Here is an 18,942-nt window from a genome sequence, read left to right as displayed (position 1 = left end):
TAGTAGTTAACACTTGCTGAGATAGTGTTAAGTTCAAAAATCACAGTAATAAATTGCATAATGATCAGAGTCTCTAAATTGAAATAATGCTCAACAATGTAGGAAGAACAAGAGAAAATCAATCAAGATAATTACTAGTGTCCAGGATGCCAAGTGGATTGGAGGCACCTTGAAGAAGATAATGATTATAGCTTAATACACTAGCAGAGTGCCTGATACATGGGAAGTGTCCATTAAGTTTGTTGAATAAATGAATGAATGAACAGATTTGTAAAATAAAATAATGAAGAGAATAGTCATGAATGCAGAGCATGAATGTTGGTAGCAAATAAAATAACATTCCAGAAGTGATGGTATAAAACAAGCAAAGAAAAAGGAAGGGCCAATAAAATTTTAAGGCAGCATCTACAAGGAGACTAAGCTAACAATTCACTGTATTCATCAGTTTAAAGTTTATGTAACAGTTGGTAAAATCCAGTATAATCTCTACAGGAATTAACTGTGACATCTAAGAATGATCGGACAGTAGCATGAGTGGGTGCGGTTCATAACACCTCTGAATCGGTGCAACACACCCATAGGAGAACTCTTAACATTTCCTTGTTCATATCTAGCATTTGCTTTTAATTCATTTTATGTAACTCTTTGAAAGGCAGTATATATAAAAAATAATTTGCTATTATCTCAACACTTCTGAGGCATCCAGACAAATATCTTTCAGGAGAAGAGGCAACAGGAAAAGAATAAAGAAATAAGTTTTAATAAACATCATCAAAAGAAACTTAGAGATTAAGTTTTTGGAATTTTTATGACAATATGATTTTTTACCTCTGTTGACCATTTCAATTTCAAATACAGTTTAAGAATTGCTTATTGAAAGGTTTTTTGTCCTTAAAATAATCAAAAAGTGAATAAATTCTGAAAGACTTGTACTTAATTCTAAGTTTTCATGTCAAAAGTCTTTTGAAAATTCCATTATTCAACCTAAAATTGAAAAAAAGATAAAAGTTCAATTGATTTATAGCAAATAATCATAGCAGTCCCCATTCTTTTTACTCTTATACTTCAAGTACTAGTCTGCAATAGAAACAAAAAGAAACTGCTTTCAAAGTAATTTTCTAGGCTGATACTCACTGATTCATCCTTTGAGAAGTTATGTATGTTACATACACTTTAAAAACATAGATTCTGAAAGTGGATGACCTGAGTTCAAATCTCAAATTTGCAAGTTCTTTAAAGGCAGTGCCTGTGTTTTACTCATTTCTGTACTCTTTAAAAAGCAGGAAGAACACTGATTGGCCACTATGGGAAACAGTACAGAGATTCCTCAAAAGTTAAAAAAAAATTAAAAAAATAGAACTACTACATGATCTAACAATTCCAGTCCTAGGTGTTTATTCAAAGAAAGGAAAATCATGAAATAGAAAAGATGTATGCCTCCCTATGTTCATTATTGCATTATTTACAATAGCCAAGATACAGGAGCAATTTAAGGGCCCATGAACAGATGAATAGATAAAGATGTGGTATACATATAATGGACTATTACTCAGCCATAAAAGAAAAAATGAAATCTTGCCATTTGTGACAGCATGGACAGACCAACAGGGCATTATGCTAAGTGAAATAAGCCAGACAGAGAAAGACAAATGCTGTATGGTTTCATTTATAAGTAAAACATAAAGAATACAACAAACTAGCAAATACAACAAAAAAGAAACAGACTCACAGATATACAGAACTAGCGGTCACTGGTGGAAAGAAGGAAGCAGGGTCAGGCAAGATAATGGTAGGGGACTAAGAGTTACAAACTACAAAATGTATAAAATAAGCTACAAGGGTATATTGCACAACACAGGGAATATAGCCAATATTTTATAAGTATAATATAATCTTTTAAAACTGTGAATCATTTTGTTGTGCACCTGAAACTTATATTTTACACCAGTAAGTGAGCAAGTAAGTGAAAGTCGCTTAGTTGTGTCCGACTCTTTGCGACCCCATGGACTATACAGTCCATGGAATTCTCCAGGCCCAAATACTGGAGTGGGTAGCCTTTCCCTTCTCCAGGGGATCTTTCCAACCCAGGGATCGAATCCAGGTCTCCTGCATTGTGGGCAGATTCTTTACTAGCTGAACCACAAGGGAAGCCCAAATACTTCACACCAACTAAATCTCAATTTTTTAATCTGCTTATTTAATTGGCTGCATCAGGTCTCAGTTGTGGCATGCAGGATCTTTTGTTGCTGCACAGACTCTCCAGCTGTGGCACAGGCTCCAGAGCACACGAGCTTCAGTAGTTGCAGCATGCAGGCTTAGCTGTTCTGTGGCATGTAGAATCTTAGTTACCTGACAAGGGATCTAACTTGTGTCCCTGCATTGAAGGTGGATCTTAACCACTGGACCACCAGGGAAGTTCCTTTACCTCAATTTTTAAAAAGAATCACATGACTGTTAAATGACCAAGGCAAGGGTCAGGTTTAGATTCATCTGACTCTAAAGCCAGCTCACAATGCTATGTATACAACTATTTCAAGCTAACAGAATATTGGAAGATTTGTGTTCAATCCAAAAAAGAAATATAATTGAAGCATGTTAACTGTCCAAGTTATACAAGGATTTAAAGCATTCAGTGCTATTTGAAAACTGAAATATCCAAGTAGTCATCACAGAAAGTAGGGGGGAAAACCCACTTCCTTCTTGACACATAGCTGTCTGCAACCACTGTGTTATATGACTCCCATCATCATAAAAGAGATATTTTACAGTCCTGGGTTCTGTTTGCAGAAAAGTGCTCTATGAAAGCATGAGGAACTGAAACGCAAAGCAACAGGAAATAACAGATGAAAAAGTCTTGTTTAGAAACCAAAACAAAAATAAATAAAAGAATTAGAAGTAGGAGTGGCAGTGAATTAGGATTTTGATAATTCACTGCCACTCCTCCTCTAGTTCCTTTATTCATCTTTGCTTTGTTTTTTAAACATGACTTATTCATCTGTTATTTCCTGGTGCTTTGCATTTCAGTTCCTCAGCTTTTCACAGACCACAGATCACAGGACTGTAAAATATCTAAAACTATTTGATGATGATGACAATGAAGACAATGAATGATCACCATGATGAAGATGATGACTAACTACATAATGTAAAAGAATTCCTCAGTTCATTGAGTATTTAACACCTTAGTTGTCTTAGAAAGTGCAATTAATGTCCAGTATAATCCCTGTTACTACTTAACAGTTGAAGAATTCTTTAGAATAAGGAAGTTCATCAAGATTTTTTGTAATACTTTTATGCAAATTTGAGGCTATAGTCAAATCTCTGAATTATACAGATACATAAATACTCTCCTTACATTTCCAATAGGTTTATTGTAACATGCGCAAAAATGGTGCCTCATCTGACTGTCATTCTGTTCCTAACTTTGCACCTCCTGCCTGGAATGAAAAGTTCAATGGTAAATTTGATTAACAATGGATATGATGGCATTGTCATTGCAATTAACCCTAGTGTACCAGAAGATGAAAAACTCATTCAAAACATAAAGGTAAGAGAAAAGCTTATTATCCACTTATTTTTATTTTGTTAAGTATTTCAACTCATGTTGCCTAGGCAGATATGCACATTCACATAGAGTTATAATTTTCCAAAATTCCTTTGATAATATTCATCATTTATTTAGCATATATCTAAACTGTCAAGGTTAATATCTGCTTAGTTTAAGTATTATGTATCATATATTAATAGCTTTAGTCACTCCCTTAATGAATTATTAAAAGGCCAAACTACTAATATTTTTAACTCATTAAGCTAAAAGAAAGATCTTCAAGCTACTAGAGAATAATTTTGAAACTTTATGAAGTTACTTTTATAATGTTTAAAAAACTAACCTTATTTAAAGCCCTTGAGGTTCATTATCTTATACCTTTTTTCAATTTTTTCAGTTTTCATATTTGTTTAGCTCTGAAAATTTTGAAATTCTTAGGTATCTGATCACAAAGAAAATATTATATTTTTAAGGTTGACTTATTTCCTAATTTTCTTTGGCCTAATCAGTACAATATTCTATATATAGTACTCTTAATATATACTATTTTATTTGTATCTCAATATCCCTATAAGGTGGTCAACAATGCATGCATGCATGCTCACTCATTTCATTCGTGTCTGACTTTTTGTGACCCCATAGACTGTAGCCCACCAGGCTCTTCTGTCCACGGTATTCTCCAGGCAAGAACACTGGAGTGGGTTGCCAGGACCTGCTCCAGGGGATCTTCCCAACCCAGGGATCAAACCCACGTCCCTTATGTCTCCTGCATTGGCACACAGGTTATCACCAGCAGTACCTGGAAAGCCCACACAATACAGATTATTAATTATCCTTGTTGTATAAATTGAGAGGAGTTAAGTGATTTGTACGTCATACATTAAGTAGCAAAACTAGAACTTGAAGCCAATGACTTACGTAGTCTTAGAAAATTATTGCCTAGTAAAACTTTGCTTTTTATGAACACATTCCATATGAGAAGATAACTCAAAATAAATCTAGTAAATGGTTTTTTCAATTAACAACAGCATAAAATCAACCAAACTTTTAACTCCCAACCCAGTTTTAAGCACCTCTGTCCAATTCAAGAAGCAACTTGCTAACAGACTCCCAGTCTTAATCACCTTTATATCTCACCTAGCACCCTCACTCCCTGCTCCAACTCATGTTGAATGCAGACCTGGACAGGTAAAACTTAAAGAACTGATTTCTAGGTATATAAAAATGAGAGTTTACAGACTAGATAGATATGGTAAAATGTAACCTACTTTTCAGTTAGTCTTTTCCAAAATATTTGGGGAGATGGGCTTAGATCAGCTTCTTCTTGCTTGTTTGTACACTTTCACATTCATTTCATTGTGAAACTGCTACTACAAGGTACTTTTAATTTTGTCAGGAAATGGTAACTGAAGCTTCTACTTACCTGTTTCATGCCACCAAACGAAGAGTTTATTTCAGGAATGTAAGCATTTTAATTCCAATGACGTGGAAGTCAAAATCTGAGTACTTAATGCCAAAACAAGAATCATATGACCAGGTAGGGTATTTTATCTAGCTCCTAAATTGTTTCTTCTTGATGTGATTTTTAGAAATTAATGCTCATAATTTTGAGTAATTATTAATGACTACTTTAGTATTTAATTTAGTAATATTAATGTTCTAAATTTAGATGAAAATTTCCTTGTTTCTATTGCTCATGAGATCTGTTTTGGTTTGTTTATTCTGCCTTTTAGGCAGAAGTCATAGTTGCTAATCCTTACCTAAAACATGGAGATGATCCCTATACACTTCAATATGGAAGATGTGGAGAAAAAGGACAATATATACATTTTACTCCAAACTTCTTGCTGACTAATAATTTGCCTATCTATGGGTCCCGAGGTAAGGATATTTATTTCATACTTCTGTTTTTATTTCCACTGGAAACAAATATAACACTGTGATTGATGGTATTTTTTAATCTTTTAAAGGAAAAAATAAGTATTAATTAATATTTTTGTTCAGAAAGTTACTAGTTATGTTCAACCTAACTACATTTCTTTTTGTATGTGTGTTTAATAATAAAGTTAGCCATTTACTGATATTAACTGATTTAACTTCTTTGGTCTAATGAAAGTTGTCAATTTCTAGATTTCCTTGACTCAGTTAGATTGATGATGTGGAGAAGGGAGACTTAAAATATAAGGAAACTGTATTTACATACAAGTTTCCCTCATTATTCAAAAGAAGTGTTCCTATCATAAGTCAGAATGATGTACAAGAAGCATTACCTTAGGACACATCTTGCTAACAGATACACAAAATATGTTGAGATGAATCACAGACGCTCACAGACACATTTCAAATCTATGAGGCTTGATGCCAAGCACAGTTGCTAGGGAAGGAGCTTGGTGCTGCCACTTTTCCTGCTCTGGGTGTGTGCTGTCTGTAAAACAGTTGGCTGCAAAACAAATGCCTAGTGCTACCTTTGCTTTTTGCCTTTTTTCATGAAAGCAAAATCCTCTTCAAATTTCTTTCTGTTAGTGAAAACAGGTACTAAGGTGGGTCTTTCATAAAAATGAAGTGGTGTATAATGAATTTTCAAAAAGCAGGGATACTTCTGTTGTAAACATAAATTTTAAAGCGGCAATATTCTCTCATAGGCAGAGCATTTGTCCATGAGTGGGCCCATCTCCGATGGGGAATATTTGATGAGTATAACGGGGACCAGCCATTCTATATCTCCAGAAGGAACACTATTGAAGCAACAAGGTATCATTCTATTGAATAAATCTGTTTTCAAATGTTTTCACTTATGAATTTTTAATTTTCTATACTAGGCAAACAAAGACTATCTCTGTGGTCAAGTGCTCACACAGTCAATTGCAATATTCAACCTGTCCCATTATGTATCTAACAATTTCTGAGTATTACATTTTGGAAGCACAATCAATCAAAATTTGGGAATAATTTCAATATTCATGGGGTTGTATTAAAAATATGTTGTTGTCAGAGGAAAGAGTTGGAGAAGGCAATGGCAACCCACTCCAGTACTCTTGCCTGGAAAAACCCATGGACAGAGGAGCCTGGTAAGCTGCAGTCCATGGGGTCGCTAAGAGTCAGACACGACTGAGCGACTTCACTTTCACTTTTCACTTTCATGCATTGGAGAAGGAAATGGCAACCCACTCCAGTGTTCTTGCCTGGAGAATCCTAGGGACGGCGGGGCCTGGTGGGCTGCCATCTATGGGGTCGCACAGAGTCGGACATGACTGAAGCAACTTAGCAGCAGCAGCAGCAGAGGAAAGAGAAAGAAAAAGGTTGTAATCTAAACCTTAAGATATCTGAGAATTAGAGCTCAAGTTCCTACCCAATCTTTTATTCCATGTGGTTCAAAGCTTTTTAAGGTGAATCTGTTTCACTGAAATCATTTAAACTGTTAGAGTCTCATGTTAAGTATATTTTACTTTTCATTTAATCTTGAGCTTAAAGAAAAGAAGTACTTTTCATAAAAATAAGTGAAAATTTTGGTTTTTTAAAGAATAGGTAGAATTAGCACTTATTTATGAATAGATGAGATATTTAAATTAAAACTATCAAATACATGGCATAGTTAATGAGTATTAAAGAACAACAGAAATTAGTGTAATGAAAACTGCTTTGGAATAAAAAAACATATTAGAGAAAAGAGGTGTGGTAGAAAAATGCCTTTGTATTGTTCGCTTTACGTCTACTAAGCTGCTAGAATCTTTCACAGACTAGGGTTTCAACCCAGGAAACACTCTCTCCTCTTCTCATGCAACAACCCCTCCCAGCACCACCTCCCGTATTCAGATAATGCTTGTTAGTCCTTCCAGTCTCAGTTTAAATGCTTCCCCTCAAGTGTCTTTCCTCTCCCTCCATTTGTGATATCCTTGAGACTGTTTCCAAAGCAACATGCACGGGCTGCTCTCACCTGTGTGTGTGTATGTGTGTGTGCGTGTGTGTCTGTGTGCGCTCAGGCACTCATTCGTGTCTCTTTGTGACCCCATGGACTGCAGTCCACCAGGCTCCTCTGTCCATGGAATTTTCTAGGCAAGAATACTGGAGTGGGTTGCCATTTAATCTTTGAGGGTGCTTCTCTCACAATGGGCAATAATTTTCTGTATCATTTTATTTTCTCCACTAGACTTTAAGATCCTTGAGGACTGATTTTTTTAATCTCCTAGCCTTGTACATGGCATAAAGTAAAAACTAAACAAAGAATCTATCAAACAACTACTTTTTAAAAGTTAATGAAAAATAAATCAGGTTCCTTATCAGTCACAAAGATATATAGTAAAAACAAGTATTGAAAATAACACTGAGTTCCCATTGTGAGCCAGGCACTTTGTTGGAGGCAGTGTAAGTTTAATTTTCAGGCTTACTCTAGAGCTAACCTTCTGGGAGAATATGACTAATCATTTCTTTTAATCCTTGAAATACAAATAAATTAATTTAAATGGATTAATGGAATGAAGTTTAATATTAACACAGAATGGGATAAATCCTGCAGATAAACAAGAACTCTTTAGAATCTTTTACCCATACCCTACTCCACCTCATTCTCTGCCAGGGATTTGACAATTCTCTTACTTATAAAGACCAAAAGGTTTGAACACACAAGCATTTCTATACAAGGTTTATTTTTATTTCTTAATTCAGTCTAGCTCAATAAAATGTAAAATGTAAACACAAAAACCACACATGGTTTTTTATGTATGATATATACATCTATGTATATATGTATATATCTATTTAGCAATATGGGCTTCTCTGGTAGCTCAGCTGGTAAAGAATCTGCCTGTAATGCATAAGACTCCGGTTCGATTCCTGGATCAGAAAGACCCTCTGGAAAAGGGATAGGCTACCCACTCCAGTATTCCTGGGCTTACCTGGTGGCTCAGATAGTAAAGAATCTGCCTGCAATGCGGGAGACCGAGTTCAATCCCTGGGTTGGGAAGAACCCTTGGAGGAGGGCATGGCAACCCACTCCAGTAGTCTTGCCTGGAGAAACTCATGGACAGAAGAGCCTGGTGGGCTACAGGCCACAGGGTTGCAAAGAGTCAGACACAACTGAAGACTAAGCACAGCACAACATATACAGCAATATCAGTTCAGATCGGTTGTGTCCAACTCTTCGCAACCCCATGGACTGCATCACGCCAGAATTCCCTGTCAATCACCAACTCCCAGAGCTTACTCAAACTCATGTCCATCAAGTCGGTGATGCCATCCAACCATCTCATCCTCTGTTGTTCCCGTCTCCTCCCGCCTTCAATCTTTCCCAGCATCAGGGTCTTTTCAAATGAATCAGTTCTTTGCATAAGGTGGCCAAAGTATAGGAGTTTCAGCTTCAGCATCAGTCCTTCCAATGAATATTCAGGATTGATTTCCTTTAGGATTAACTGGTTTGATCTCCTTCAAGTCCAAGGGATTCTCAAGAGTCTTCTCCAACACCACAGTTCAAAAGCATCAACTCTTCAGAGCTCAGCTTTCTTTATAGTCCAACTCTCACATCCATACATGACTACTGGAAAAACCATAGCTTTGATTAGATGGACCTTTGTCAGTAAAGAAATACCTCTGCTTTTGAATATGTTCTCTAGGTTGGTCATAGCTTTTCTTCCAAGGAGTAAGTGTCTTTTAATTTCGTGGCTGCAGTCACCATCTGCAGTGATTTTGGACGCCAAAGAAATAAAGTCTCTTACTGTTTCCATTGTTTACCCATCTACTTGCCATGGAGTGATGGGACCAGATGCCATGATCTTAGTTTTCTGAATGTTGAGCTTTAAGCCAACTTTTTTCACTCTCCTCTTTCAATTTCATCAAGAGGCTCTTTATACACACACACACACACACACACACATGTGCAAGTATATATGTATATGTGTACCATGAGTAGGAAAGAGGGTTTTAAGCATAATGTTGACTCTCCCCTCCCCAATGGGAAGCAACTCCTCTGTATCTTTTACCTCAATTAATGTTCACAACATCCCTGTGAGGAATTATCATCTTTAGCTCAAAGTCACAAGGAGCTAATAGATACGTTGATCACTTTAATGAACAGTGAATATTAATACATATGAATTAACATTATTGTTCTTGTTGAAGCTGATGGTGAATAGGGGTAGGACACTGTGCCTACTTTTGTCAAAATGGAATTTGGTACATGGTCCATAGCAATTATCACTGAGGGAATGATTTTAGGATGTTAATATCTATTTATAATTTCTCTGGTCTTCATATATAAATGTAATCTAATTCTTTCACCATAGATGTTCAACTCATATTACTGGTACTAATGTGATTGTCAAATGCCAGGGAGGCAGCTGTATAACAAGGCCATGCAGACGTGACTCACAGACAGGGCTGTATGAGGCAAAATGTACATTCCTTCCAGAAAAATCCCAGACTGCAAGGGAGTCCATCATGTTTATGCAAAGTCTCCATTCTGTAAGTACCTTCTTTTTCTAGTCTTACAAAGGAAGCCTTTGGAAAAAATTAATTAGGGAAGCTGAATTTTCTACTGTGAAATTATATATACCAATAGAAGTATGGAAAATTACTAAGACAGTTAACTAACAGTCATTTTATCCAGTCTTGTGTCACCAGTCCTGTCAGAATATATCTGGAAATTATCCCATACTTTATTACTAACCTGTCTTTTTTTCTTCAGAGGTAAAACTGTACCCTCCTCATTGGTATCACAGAATTTCTTATAGCATCCCTTCCCTCATTTGACTTCTGTATTGTCTAGAACTACAACCTTAATTATTTCCTCTAAGTGTTATTCATACTACGTTTCCAAAGCAAATCATTCTGTAGCTTCAGAAAGTACTGACAGTCTCTGCTTTCCATTACCTTCACACTAAAGCACACTATGCTTGGCAAAATGATATTGTGAAAACATAAATGGCTCTGTCTCTACAGAACAACAAACAACTGCTTAATCTGAAATTTAATTCTCTAGTTTTTTAAATGGGAATTTAAAAATACTTTACAGTATTACTGTTGTTAGTTTTATAAGAGCTAATATAAATAAAGTATGACAACAGTGCTTAGCACAAGGTGAGTACAAAGTAAACTTAAATTTTTTAATTTTTTAAAATTATAAAATATTTGGATAATAGGAAATTATCTCTTTCCCTGGATAAATTCAGCTTAATTAATGTAAGCATATTATAGTTAACTCAATGAAAGTTTCCAAACATTAAAAATAGACTTTTAAATATGAAACATATGAAAGTTTTCAAAAACATCAAATCAAAATAAAGAATACTATCTGTAGATAGTAAACTAACAATTAAAAGAAGCAAATTTTCATATACCAAATTACTAGTAACATAGACTTTATGGGTAGAGGTTTGTAAAAGCCTATTATTTCCAATAAGCTTTAAAATTGCTTTGAAGTCTAGGGAATTAATAATGAAAGACTTGAGTAAAAATATAGACCTGATAAATTCTTCTAAAACTCCTAAATGAATCCAGTGAGATTTTTAAGTAAAAATTGTTTTCCAGCCTAATAAAGCTCCCTCCTGGGAATATCTGAAGCATGAGTCTAGAAACCTCACTTTAACCTGCTGCAAGTAGATCCACAAAGGTAGCCAAAGAATTCAACATCCAAATAGATATTAGATCATGTGACACAAGAAGATAATTGGAACATATACTGTCTGTACCAAATTATAAATTCCGAAAGCATCTGCCTATTAAGAAATAACTGATGCGGTCTATCATAAAATAAATAATAATGAAGAAGGAAAATCATGTAGCTGAAATATGGAGGGCAACTTATATAAGATATGGCTCAGAGATAAATACTGTACTTTAATTTATAATATCTTGTGCATAACACTAACCTTATAATTATTATCACATAGACTAAATACATACCTTCTAATTATTATCACATAGACTAAATACATTGTATGACTATACCCAAGGCATAAGCTCAGACCCAGGAGAAATACACTCTGAAATAATGAATATTCAAGTCCATGATTTTCTTCCTTTAAACTTCATTATTCCCATTTCATGTCCAGCACTGTATTAGGAGCAGAAAAAATATACAAATAATTAAAAAGAATTGTTTTTGAGGAACTCAATTTAGTGAGGCTGGTAGATATAAGAAAAATAAATAAGAATACAAAGTCGGAAGAAATAGAAACCAAGTATTGTGGGAGTACAGAAAATGTCTCCAACTAGAGGTCAGAAAACGGATTCTAAAAGAAATGAGCTTTGAGTTGGGATTTGGAAAAAAAATTAGTATGAACTTGCTAAAGCAGGAAGAGAAAGTGTATTCTAGGCAAAGAAACAGGTTTACAAAAACAAAGATGGAAAAATACACAGATGCCACACATGACTGCACAAGTTGAGCACTGCCAAATTATCTGCAGCATGGTCACTGAAATTTTAATATTTATTAGAACAATTTTCAAGTTATTGTTGTTGTTCAGTCACTAAGACGTGCCCAACTCTTTGCAACCCCATGAACTGCAGCACGCCAGGCTTCCCTGTCCTTCACCACCTCCCAGATTTTGCTCAAACTCATGTTCATTGACTCAGTGATGCCATCCAACCATCTCATCTGCTGTTGCCACCTTCACCTGCTGCCTTCAATCTTTCCCAGCATCAGGGTCTTTTTCAGTGAGTCAGTCCTTCGTAACAGGTGGCCAAAGTACTGGAGCTTCAGCATCAGCATCAGCATCAGTCCTTCCAATGAATATTCAGGGCTGGTTTCCTTTAGGATTGACCATTTTAATCTCCTTGCTGTTCAAGTGACTCTCAAGTGTTCTCCAACACCACAGTTCAAAAGCATCAGTTCTTTGGCACTCAGCCTTCTTTATAGTCCAACTCTCACATTCATACATGACTACTGGAAAAACCATAGCCTTGACTAGATGGACCTTTTTTGGCAAAGTAATGGCTCTACTTTTTAATATACTGTATATAATGGCACCCCACTCCAGTATTCTTGCCTGGAAAATCCCATGGACGGAGGAGCCTGGAAGGCTGCAGTCCATGGGGTCGCTGAGGGTCGGACACGACTGAACGACTTCACTTTCACTTTTCACTTGCATGCATTGGAGAAGGAAATGGCAACCCACTCCAGTGTTCTTGCCTGGAGAATCCCAGGGACGGCAGAGCCTGGTGGGCTGCAGTCTATGGAGTCGCACAGAGTCAGACACGACTGAAGCGACTTAGCAGCGGCAGCAGCAGCAGCCTTCTTTATGGTCCAACTCTCACATCCATACATGACTACTGGATAGAAATAAAAAGAACTTGAGAAAGGGGCACCTTCCTATAATTTGCACAAATTTCCTGTTCTCTTTTTCCATTTGGATTAGTGAGAACCTTATAAAAGTTTCTGGCATACTCTAAAGAACAGGAGAAAGTTCAGTGTCCTATAAGCAAAATATACACGGTAAGGAAGAAACATGGAATGATACTGAAACACAAAATTGGAAGCTACAAACCTAAGGTGTTCAGATTTTTATTTTATCAATCTCAGGCTTGTAATGTAACCAGCTAATTCCTTCAGGACAATTCTACTGTCTGTGAAAAATAAAAGGGAGTGAGATAGTGGAGGTAGGCAGACCAATTGGAAGGACATGAAAACAGGCAGACAAGAGACCTGAAGGTCACAAATAAAGGCAGTGACAGTAGTAAAAGGAATCATGTTTCATATGCATTTCATAACATCAAGATGGTTATAAATCACTGCTTTGACTGAAAACTATACTTTTCTTCCATCCAATATATCCCCTTCTAAGAAATATTGGTCAGAAACATAAGAGAAGGAAAAGAAACTCTTACAACTTGAATAAAAGTTATGCAGGTTTAATAATTTAGTTCTAAACCTGAATTTATAGCCAGAGATTTATATAAGGAGGGCGTTTAAAAAAAACAAAATGACACTTACAAAGCTGAGACTTTACTGTAAGACAAATTCTCTCCTAATGCTATACTAGTTTATCCAGTGTTTCTCCAACTTGCTAAATTTTCAAAACTTGGAGGATTTTAATAGGTTCTATAGTAATGGACGGAGAAGGCAATGGCACCCCACTCCAGTACTCTTGCCTGGAAAATCCCATGGATGGAGGAGCCTGGAAGGCTGCAGTCCATGGGGTCGCTAAGAGTCGGACACGACTGAGTGACTTCACTTTCACTTTTCACTTGCATGCATTGGAGAAGGAAATGGCAACCCACTCCAGTGTTCTTGCCTGGAGAATCCCAGGGACGGGGGAGCCTGGTGGGCTGCCGTCTCTGGGGTCGCGCAGAGTCGGACACAACTGAAGCGACTTAGCAGCAGCAGCAGCATAGTAATGGAACATCATTTGGCAGAATTACTGGACATGACTCACCAGTTCAGTTCAGTTCAGTGGCTCAGTCGCGTCCGACTCTTTGCGACCCAATGCACTGCAGCATATCAGGCTTCCCTGTCCATCACCAACTCCCGGAGCTTACTCAAACTCATGTCCATCGAGTCTGTGATGCCATCCAACCATCTCATCCTCTGTCATCCCCTTCTCCTCCTGCCTTCAATCTTTCCCAGCAACAGGGTCTTTTCAAATGAGTCAGTTCTTTACATTAGGTGGCCAAAGTATTGAAGTTTCTGCTTCAGCATTCCAATGAATATTCAGGACTGATTTCCTTTAGGATGGATAGGTTGGATCTCCTTGCAGTCCAAGAGACTCTCAAGAGCCTTCTCCAACACCACAGTTCAAAAGCATCAATTCTTCAGTGCTCAGCTTTCTGATAGTCCAACTATCACATATATACATAACTACTGGAAAAACCATAGCTTTGACTAGACAGACCTTTGTCAGCAAAGTAATGTCTCTGCTTTTTAATATGCTGTCTAGGTTGGTCCAAGGAGTTAGTGTCTTTTATTTTTTTTTTTTAAAGGGTAGAGATACTTTTTAATAGGTTAAGTGGAAATAACTCCTTAGTCAATTAAACAAAGCATAGTCTTCCTTCTTTATTACTTATAATAATAAAGTACATAAAGACTCATTCTGTGCCATCATTATTCATCTCTTTAGTAGAGTTGAAAAGAATTCGTGAAAATTAATGTTCACAAAAGTTAAGTCTTGGTAATTAGAATAAGGAAGAACAGAAGACAAAGACATCAACATAATTGCTTTTTCCTCAACCCATTGCTAATTTTCAAGATTTGACTGTGATATTGACTGGTAGGTTGGTCCAAGGAGTTAGTGTCTTTTAATTTCATGGCTGCAATCACCATCTGTAGCGATTTGGGAGCCCCCCCAAAAAAGTCAGCCATTCTTTCCACTGTTTTCCCATCTATTTGCCATGAAGTGATGGGAACAGATGCCATGATCTTAGTTTTTTCAATGTTGAGTTTTAAGCCAGCTTTTTCACTCTCCTCTTTCATTTTCATCAAGAGGCTCTTTAGTTCTTCTTCACTTTCTGCCATAAGGGCGGTGTCATCTGCGTATCTGAGGTTATTGATATTTCTCCTAGCAATCTTGATTCTAGCTTGTGTCTCATCCAGCCCAGCGTTTCTCATGATGTACTATGCATATAATTAAGCAGGGTGACAATATACAGCCTTGACGTACTCCTTTCCCGATTTGGAACCAGTCTGTTGTTCCATGTCCAGTTCTACCTGTTGCTTCTTGATCTGCATACAGATTTCTCAGGAGGCAGGTCAGGTGGCCTGGTATTCCCATCTCTTTCAGAATTTTCCACAGTTTATTGTGATCCACACAGTCAAAGGCTTTGACATAGTCAAGAAAGCAGAAATAGATGTTTTTCTGGAACTCTCTTGCTTTTTCCATGATCCAGCAGATGTTGGCAATTTGATCTCTGGTTCCTCTGCCTTTTCTAAAACCAGCTTGAACATCTGGAAGTTCATGGTTCACGTACTGCTGAAGCCTGGCTTGGAGAATTTTGAGCATTACTTTACTAGCGTGGGAGACGAGTGCAATTGTGTGGTAGTTTGAGCATTCTTTGGCATTGCCTTTCTTTGGGATTGGAATGAAAACTGACTTTTTCCAGTCCTGTGGCCACTGTTGAGTTTTCCAAATTTTCTGGCATATTGCATGCAGCACTTTTCACAGCATCATCTTTTAGGATTTGAAACAGCTCAACTGCAATTCTATCACCTCCACTAGCTTTGTTCGTAGTGATGCTTCCTAAGGAGGCATCACATTTCTTTTCTTTCTTCCCACATTGTCATTACTTTTTCAGGAGTATTATTTTATTTATTTCTGAGTTCACAGAGCCAATAACATTCAGAGTAACAATGTAACAATGTAACATTGTTACATATTTGTTTTCAAGTTTTCCAATAAATTATAAAGAGATAGCAAATACTTAGGCAATTAAAGAAGGCTATTTTCTTTAGCCTACTCTTAGGGGTCAGCTAGAAATTACTACAAATCCTACCCGTTTTTCCATTAAACTTATTTTAAAGCTTGAATTCCCCAAGAGTCTAGAAGGGAAAGTAAGAAGTTAACTTAAGCAGTTAAGATGATGTCAGCCACCATCATCCCCCAAGGGCTTCCCTGGTAACTCAGATGGTGAAGAATCTGCCTGCAATGCAGAAGACCTGGGTTCGATCTCTGAGTCAGAAAGATTCCCTGGAGAAGGGAATGGCTACCCACTCCAGTATTCTTGCTTGGAGAATTCCATGGACAGAGGATTCTGGCAGGCTATAGTCCATGGGGTCACAAAGAGTCAGACACCCATAACTAAAAAAATTACCAAATAATTTTCCAGTGCATATGATTTTACTTTGCTTTTTCTCCACTAAAGTATGCAAAACAGATGTGAGAATGTTAGATTATGAAATAATTGTTAATTAGCAGGAGATAAAATCTGTTAAGGATGTATAACACAGCCAGCTGTATATTTGGAAAGGGAGGTAAGGCATCAGTTACTGTATAATTGTCTTTCAATTGATTTTTTTCCAGGTGACTGAATTTTGTACAGAAAAAACACACAATATGGAAGCTCCAAACCTACAAAACAAAATGTGCAATGGCAAAAGCACATGGGATGTAATCATGAACTCTACTGACTTTCAGAATACATCTCCCATGACAGAAGTGAATCCACCAACTCAACCTACATTTTCATTGCTCAAGTCCAAACAGCGAGTAGTTTGTTTGGTACTTGATAAATCTGGAAGCATGTCTTCAGTAAGATTTGTATTTTTTAGCTCTTTTAAATTAAGATATTTAAGCTAATAGATGTATAATTTAATCTTAGGGTTAGTTTTACTAAGCTAACCAAAATTTATTATTCTAATAAATTTTAATCAATGATTTTGTATGGACAAGCACTAGAAGATAATATACTAAAATAAAAGTAATTTTTATATTAAGGTTATTGGATTATGGATGACATTTATTCTTTTAACTTTTAGTTCTAACAAACAAGAAATAATATAACTGAACAAAAAGAAAAAATGAAAATCACTCATGATTCCACCACTGAGCATAATTCTTTGTTTCTGTTTATGCACTTGTATTTCCTTCTCAAAAATGTGATTATCTTGCATAATATTTCATAATATGATTTTTTACTTACTATACCTTAAACACTCCCCAGGGGAAAAAATGATTCCATGAGACATATTTTAATGATTGTATAATATGCACAAACTACAATTTAGTCAAATAACTCCTCATTAATGGACATTTTGATGATTTTCAACTTATCAAAAATTACACTGCAACAAACACTTTTGTGTGCATTTTAAATTATTTCCTTATTGTTAAAGAAGACGGTATACATTTTCAGGGCTTTCCCAAGTATGACATGACTGACTTTTTAAGTTTTTCTTTAATATTTCTTTTTAATATAATGAAGTTAAATGCTAAAATACAGTAATAAATTATTACCATGCTCTCTGGCCATAAGCTTTCTTTTCACCAGTCTGTCAAGATTGGAGGAAACTCGGGGATTGTTCAGACATGCCACAATAATTGATTCAGTGATCACTGGAATTATTTAATCCCTTTAGTTTAAATTATAAGAATTTGTCAGGGATATTAAAACAAATAGGGGCTTCCCTGGTGGCTCAGAGGTTAAAGCACCTGCCTGCAATGCGGGAGACCCAGGTTTGATCCCTGGGTCGGGAAGATACCCTGGAGAAGGAAATGGCAACCCACTCCAGTACTCTTGCCTGGAGAATCCCATGGAAGGAAGAGCCTGGTAGGCTACAGTCCACGGGGTCGCAAAGAGTCGGACACAACTGAGCGACTTCACTTTCACTTTCACTTTCTTTTCTTACAGGAAGATCGTCTCTTTCGAATGAATCAAGCAGCAGAATTATTCTTGATTCAAATTATTGAAAAGGGATCCTTGGTTGGGATGGTTACATTTGACAGTGTTGCTGAAATCCAAAATAATCTAACAAAAATAACTGATGATAATGTTTACAAAAATATCACTGCAAATCTGCCTCAAGAAGCTAATGGTGGAACTGCAATTTGTAAGGGGCTCAAAGCAGGATTTCAGGTAAAATAAAAATGCTTTTAAAAGTATCATTTGCATTTATTATTACTTTTAATATTGTCCAGCTATCTTACAAGGGTCGTGAGCATAGAGGTCTCTCATTTAAATAATTTTTTTCAATAGTAAAAGACGTTTATCTCTTTTCACAATCAATAGCCAGACAAAAAATAAAAGATAATTACAATTGCAGGCCATAATCGGGACATGATTAATCTAACAATATAAAGTAATTACATACAGTTTGGGGGGGGTCAAGCAGAGTGATGTGCTAAGTGGAAGTACCTACATGCACATGTTTTTATCTGCCCAGCCAGTCTACATCTTTTAGTTGATGCATTTAATCCATTTACATTTAAGGTAATTATGGATATGTACGGGCTTCCCTTGTGGCTCAGCTGGTAAAGAGTCTGCCTGCGGTGCAGGAGACCTGGGTTGGATCCCTGGGTTGGGAAGATTCCCTGGAGAAGGGAAAGGCTACCCACTCCAGTATTCTGGCCTAGAGAATTCCATGGACTGTATAGTCCATGGGGTTGCAAAGAGTCGGACACGACTGGGCGACTTTCACTTTCACTTTCATATGGCCCTATTACCATTTTCTTAATTGTTTTGGGTTTATTTTTTGTAGGTCTTTTCCTTGTCTTCTTTCCTGCCTACAAGTTCCTTTAGCATTTGTTGTAAACCTGGTTTGGTGGCACTGAATATTCTCAACTTTTGCTTATCTGGAAAGCTTTTGTTTTCTCCATCAAATCTGAATGACAGCCTTGTTATGTAGAATATTCTTGGATGTAGATTCTTCCGTTTCATCACTTTAAATATATCATGTCATTCCCTTCTGGTTTGTAAAGTTACTGTTGAGAAATCAGCTGATAACCTGATGGGAGTTCTCTTGTATGTTATTGGTCATT

General features: G+C 36.5%; 1 protein-coding gene across 1 annotated transcript in view; it reads left to right on the top strand.

Annotated features, from left to right (window-relative positions):
* The first annotated feature begins 3,388 nt into the window (after positions 1–3,388).
* LOC102401408 (calcium-activated chloride channel regulator 1) overlaps positions 3,389–18,942 on the top strand; it is a 32,554-nt gene continuing 17,000 nt past the window's right edge. The window contains exons 1-7 of the mRNA XM_025288348.2: positions 3,389–3,547; positions 4,944–5,084; positions 5,281–5,428; positions 6,190–6,298; positions 9,823–10,000; positions 16,489–16,716; positions 17,816–18,040. Of these exons, the coding sequence (XP_025144133.2) occupies positions 3,389–3,547; positions 4,944–5,084; positions 5,281–5,428; positions 6,190–6,298; positions 9,823–10,000; positions 16,489–16,716; positions 17,816–18,040 (1,188 nt within the window). The remainder of the gene's footprint in view (positions 3,548–4,943; positions 5,085–5,280; positions 5,429–6,189; positions 6,299–9,822; positions 10,001–16,488; positions 16,717–17,815; positions 18,041–18,942) is intronic.

This window comes from Bubalus bubalis, chromosome 6, assembly GCF_019923935.1.
Source record: "Bubalus bubalis isolate 160015118507 breed Murrah chromosome 6, NDDB_SH_1, whole genome shotgun sequence".
Lineage (NCBI taxonomy): Eukaryota > Metazoa > Chordata > Mammalia > Artiodactyla > Bovidae > Bubalus > Bubalus bubalis.
Note: the sequence above shows the minus strand (reverse complement) of the source record. Positions and strands in the feature narration are given on the sequence as shown.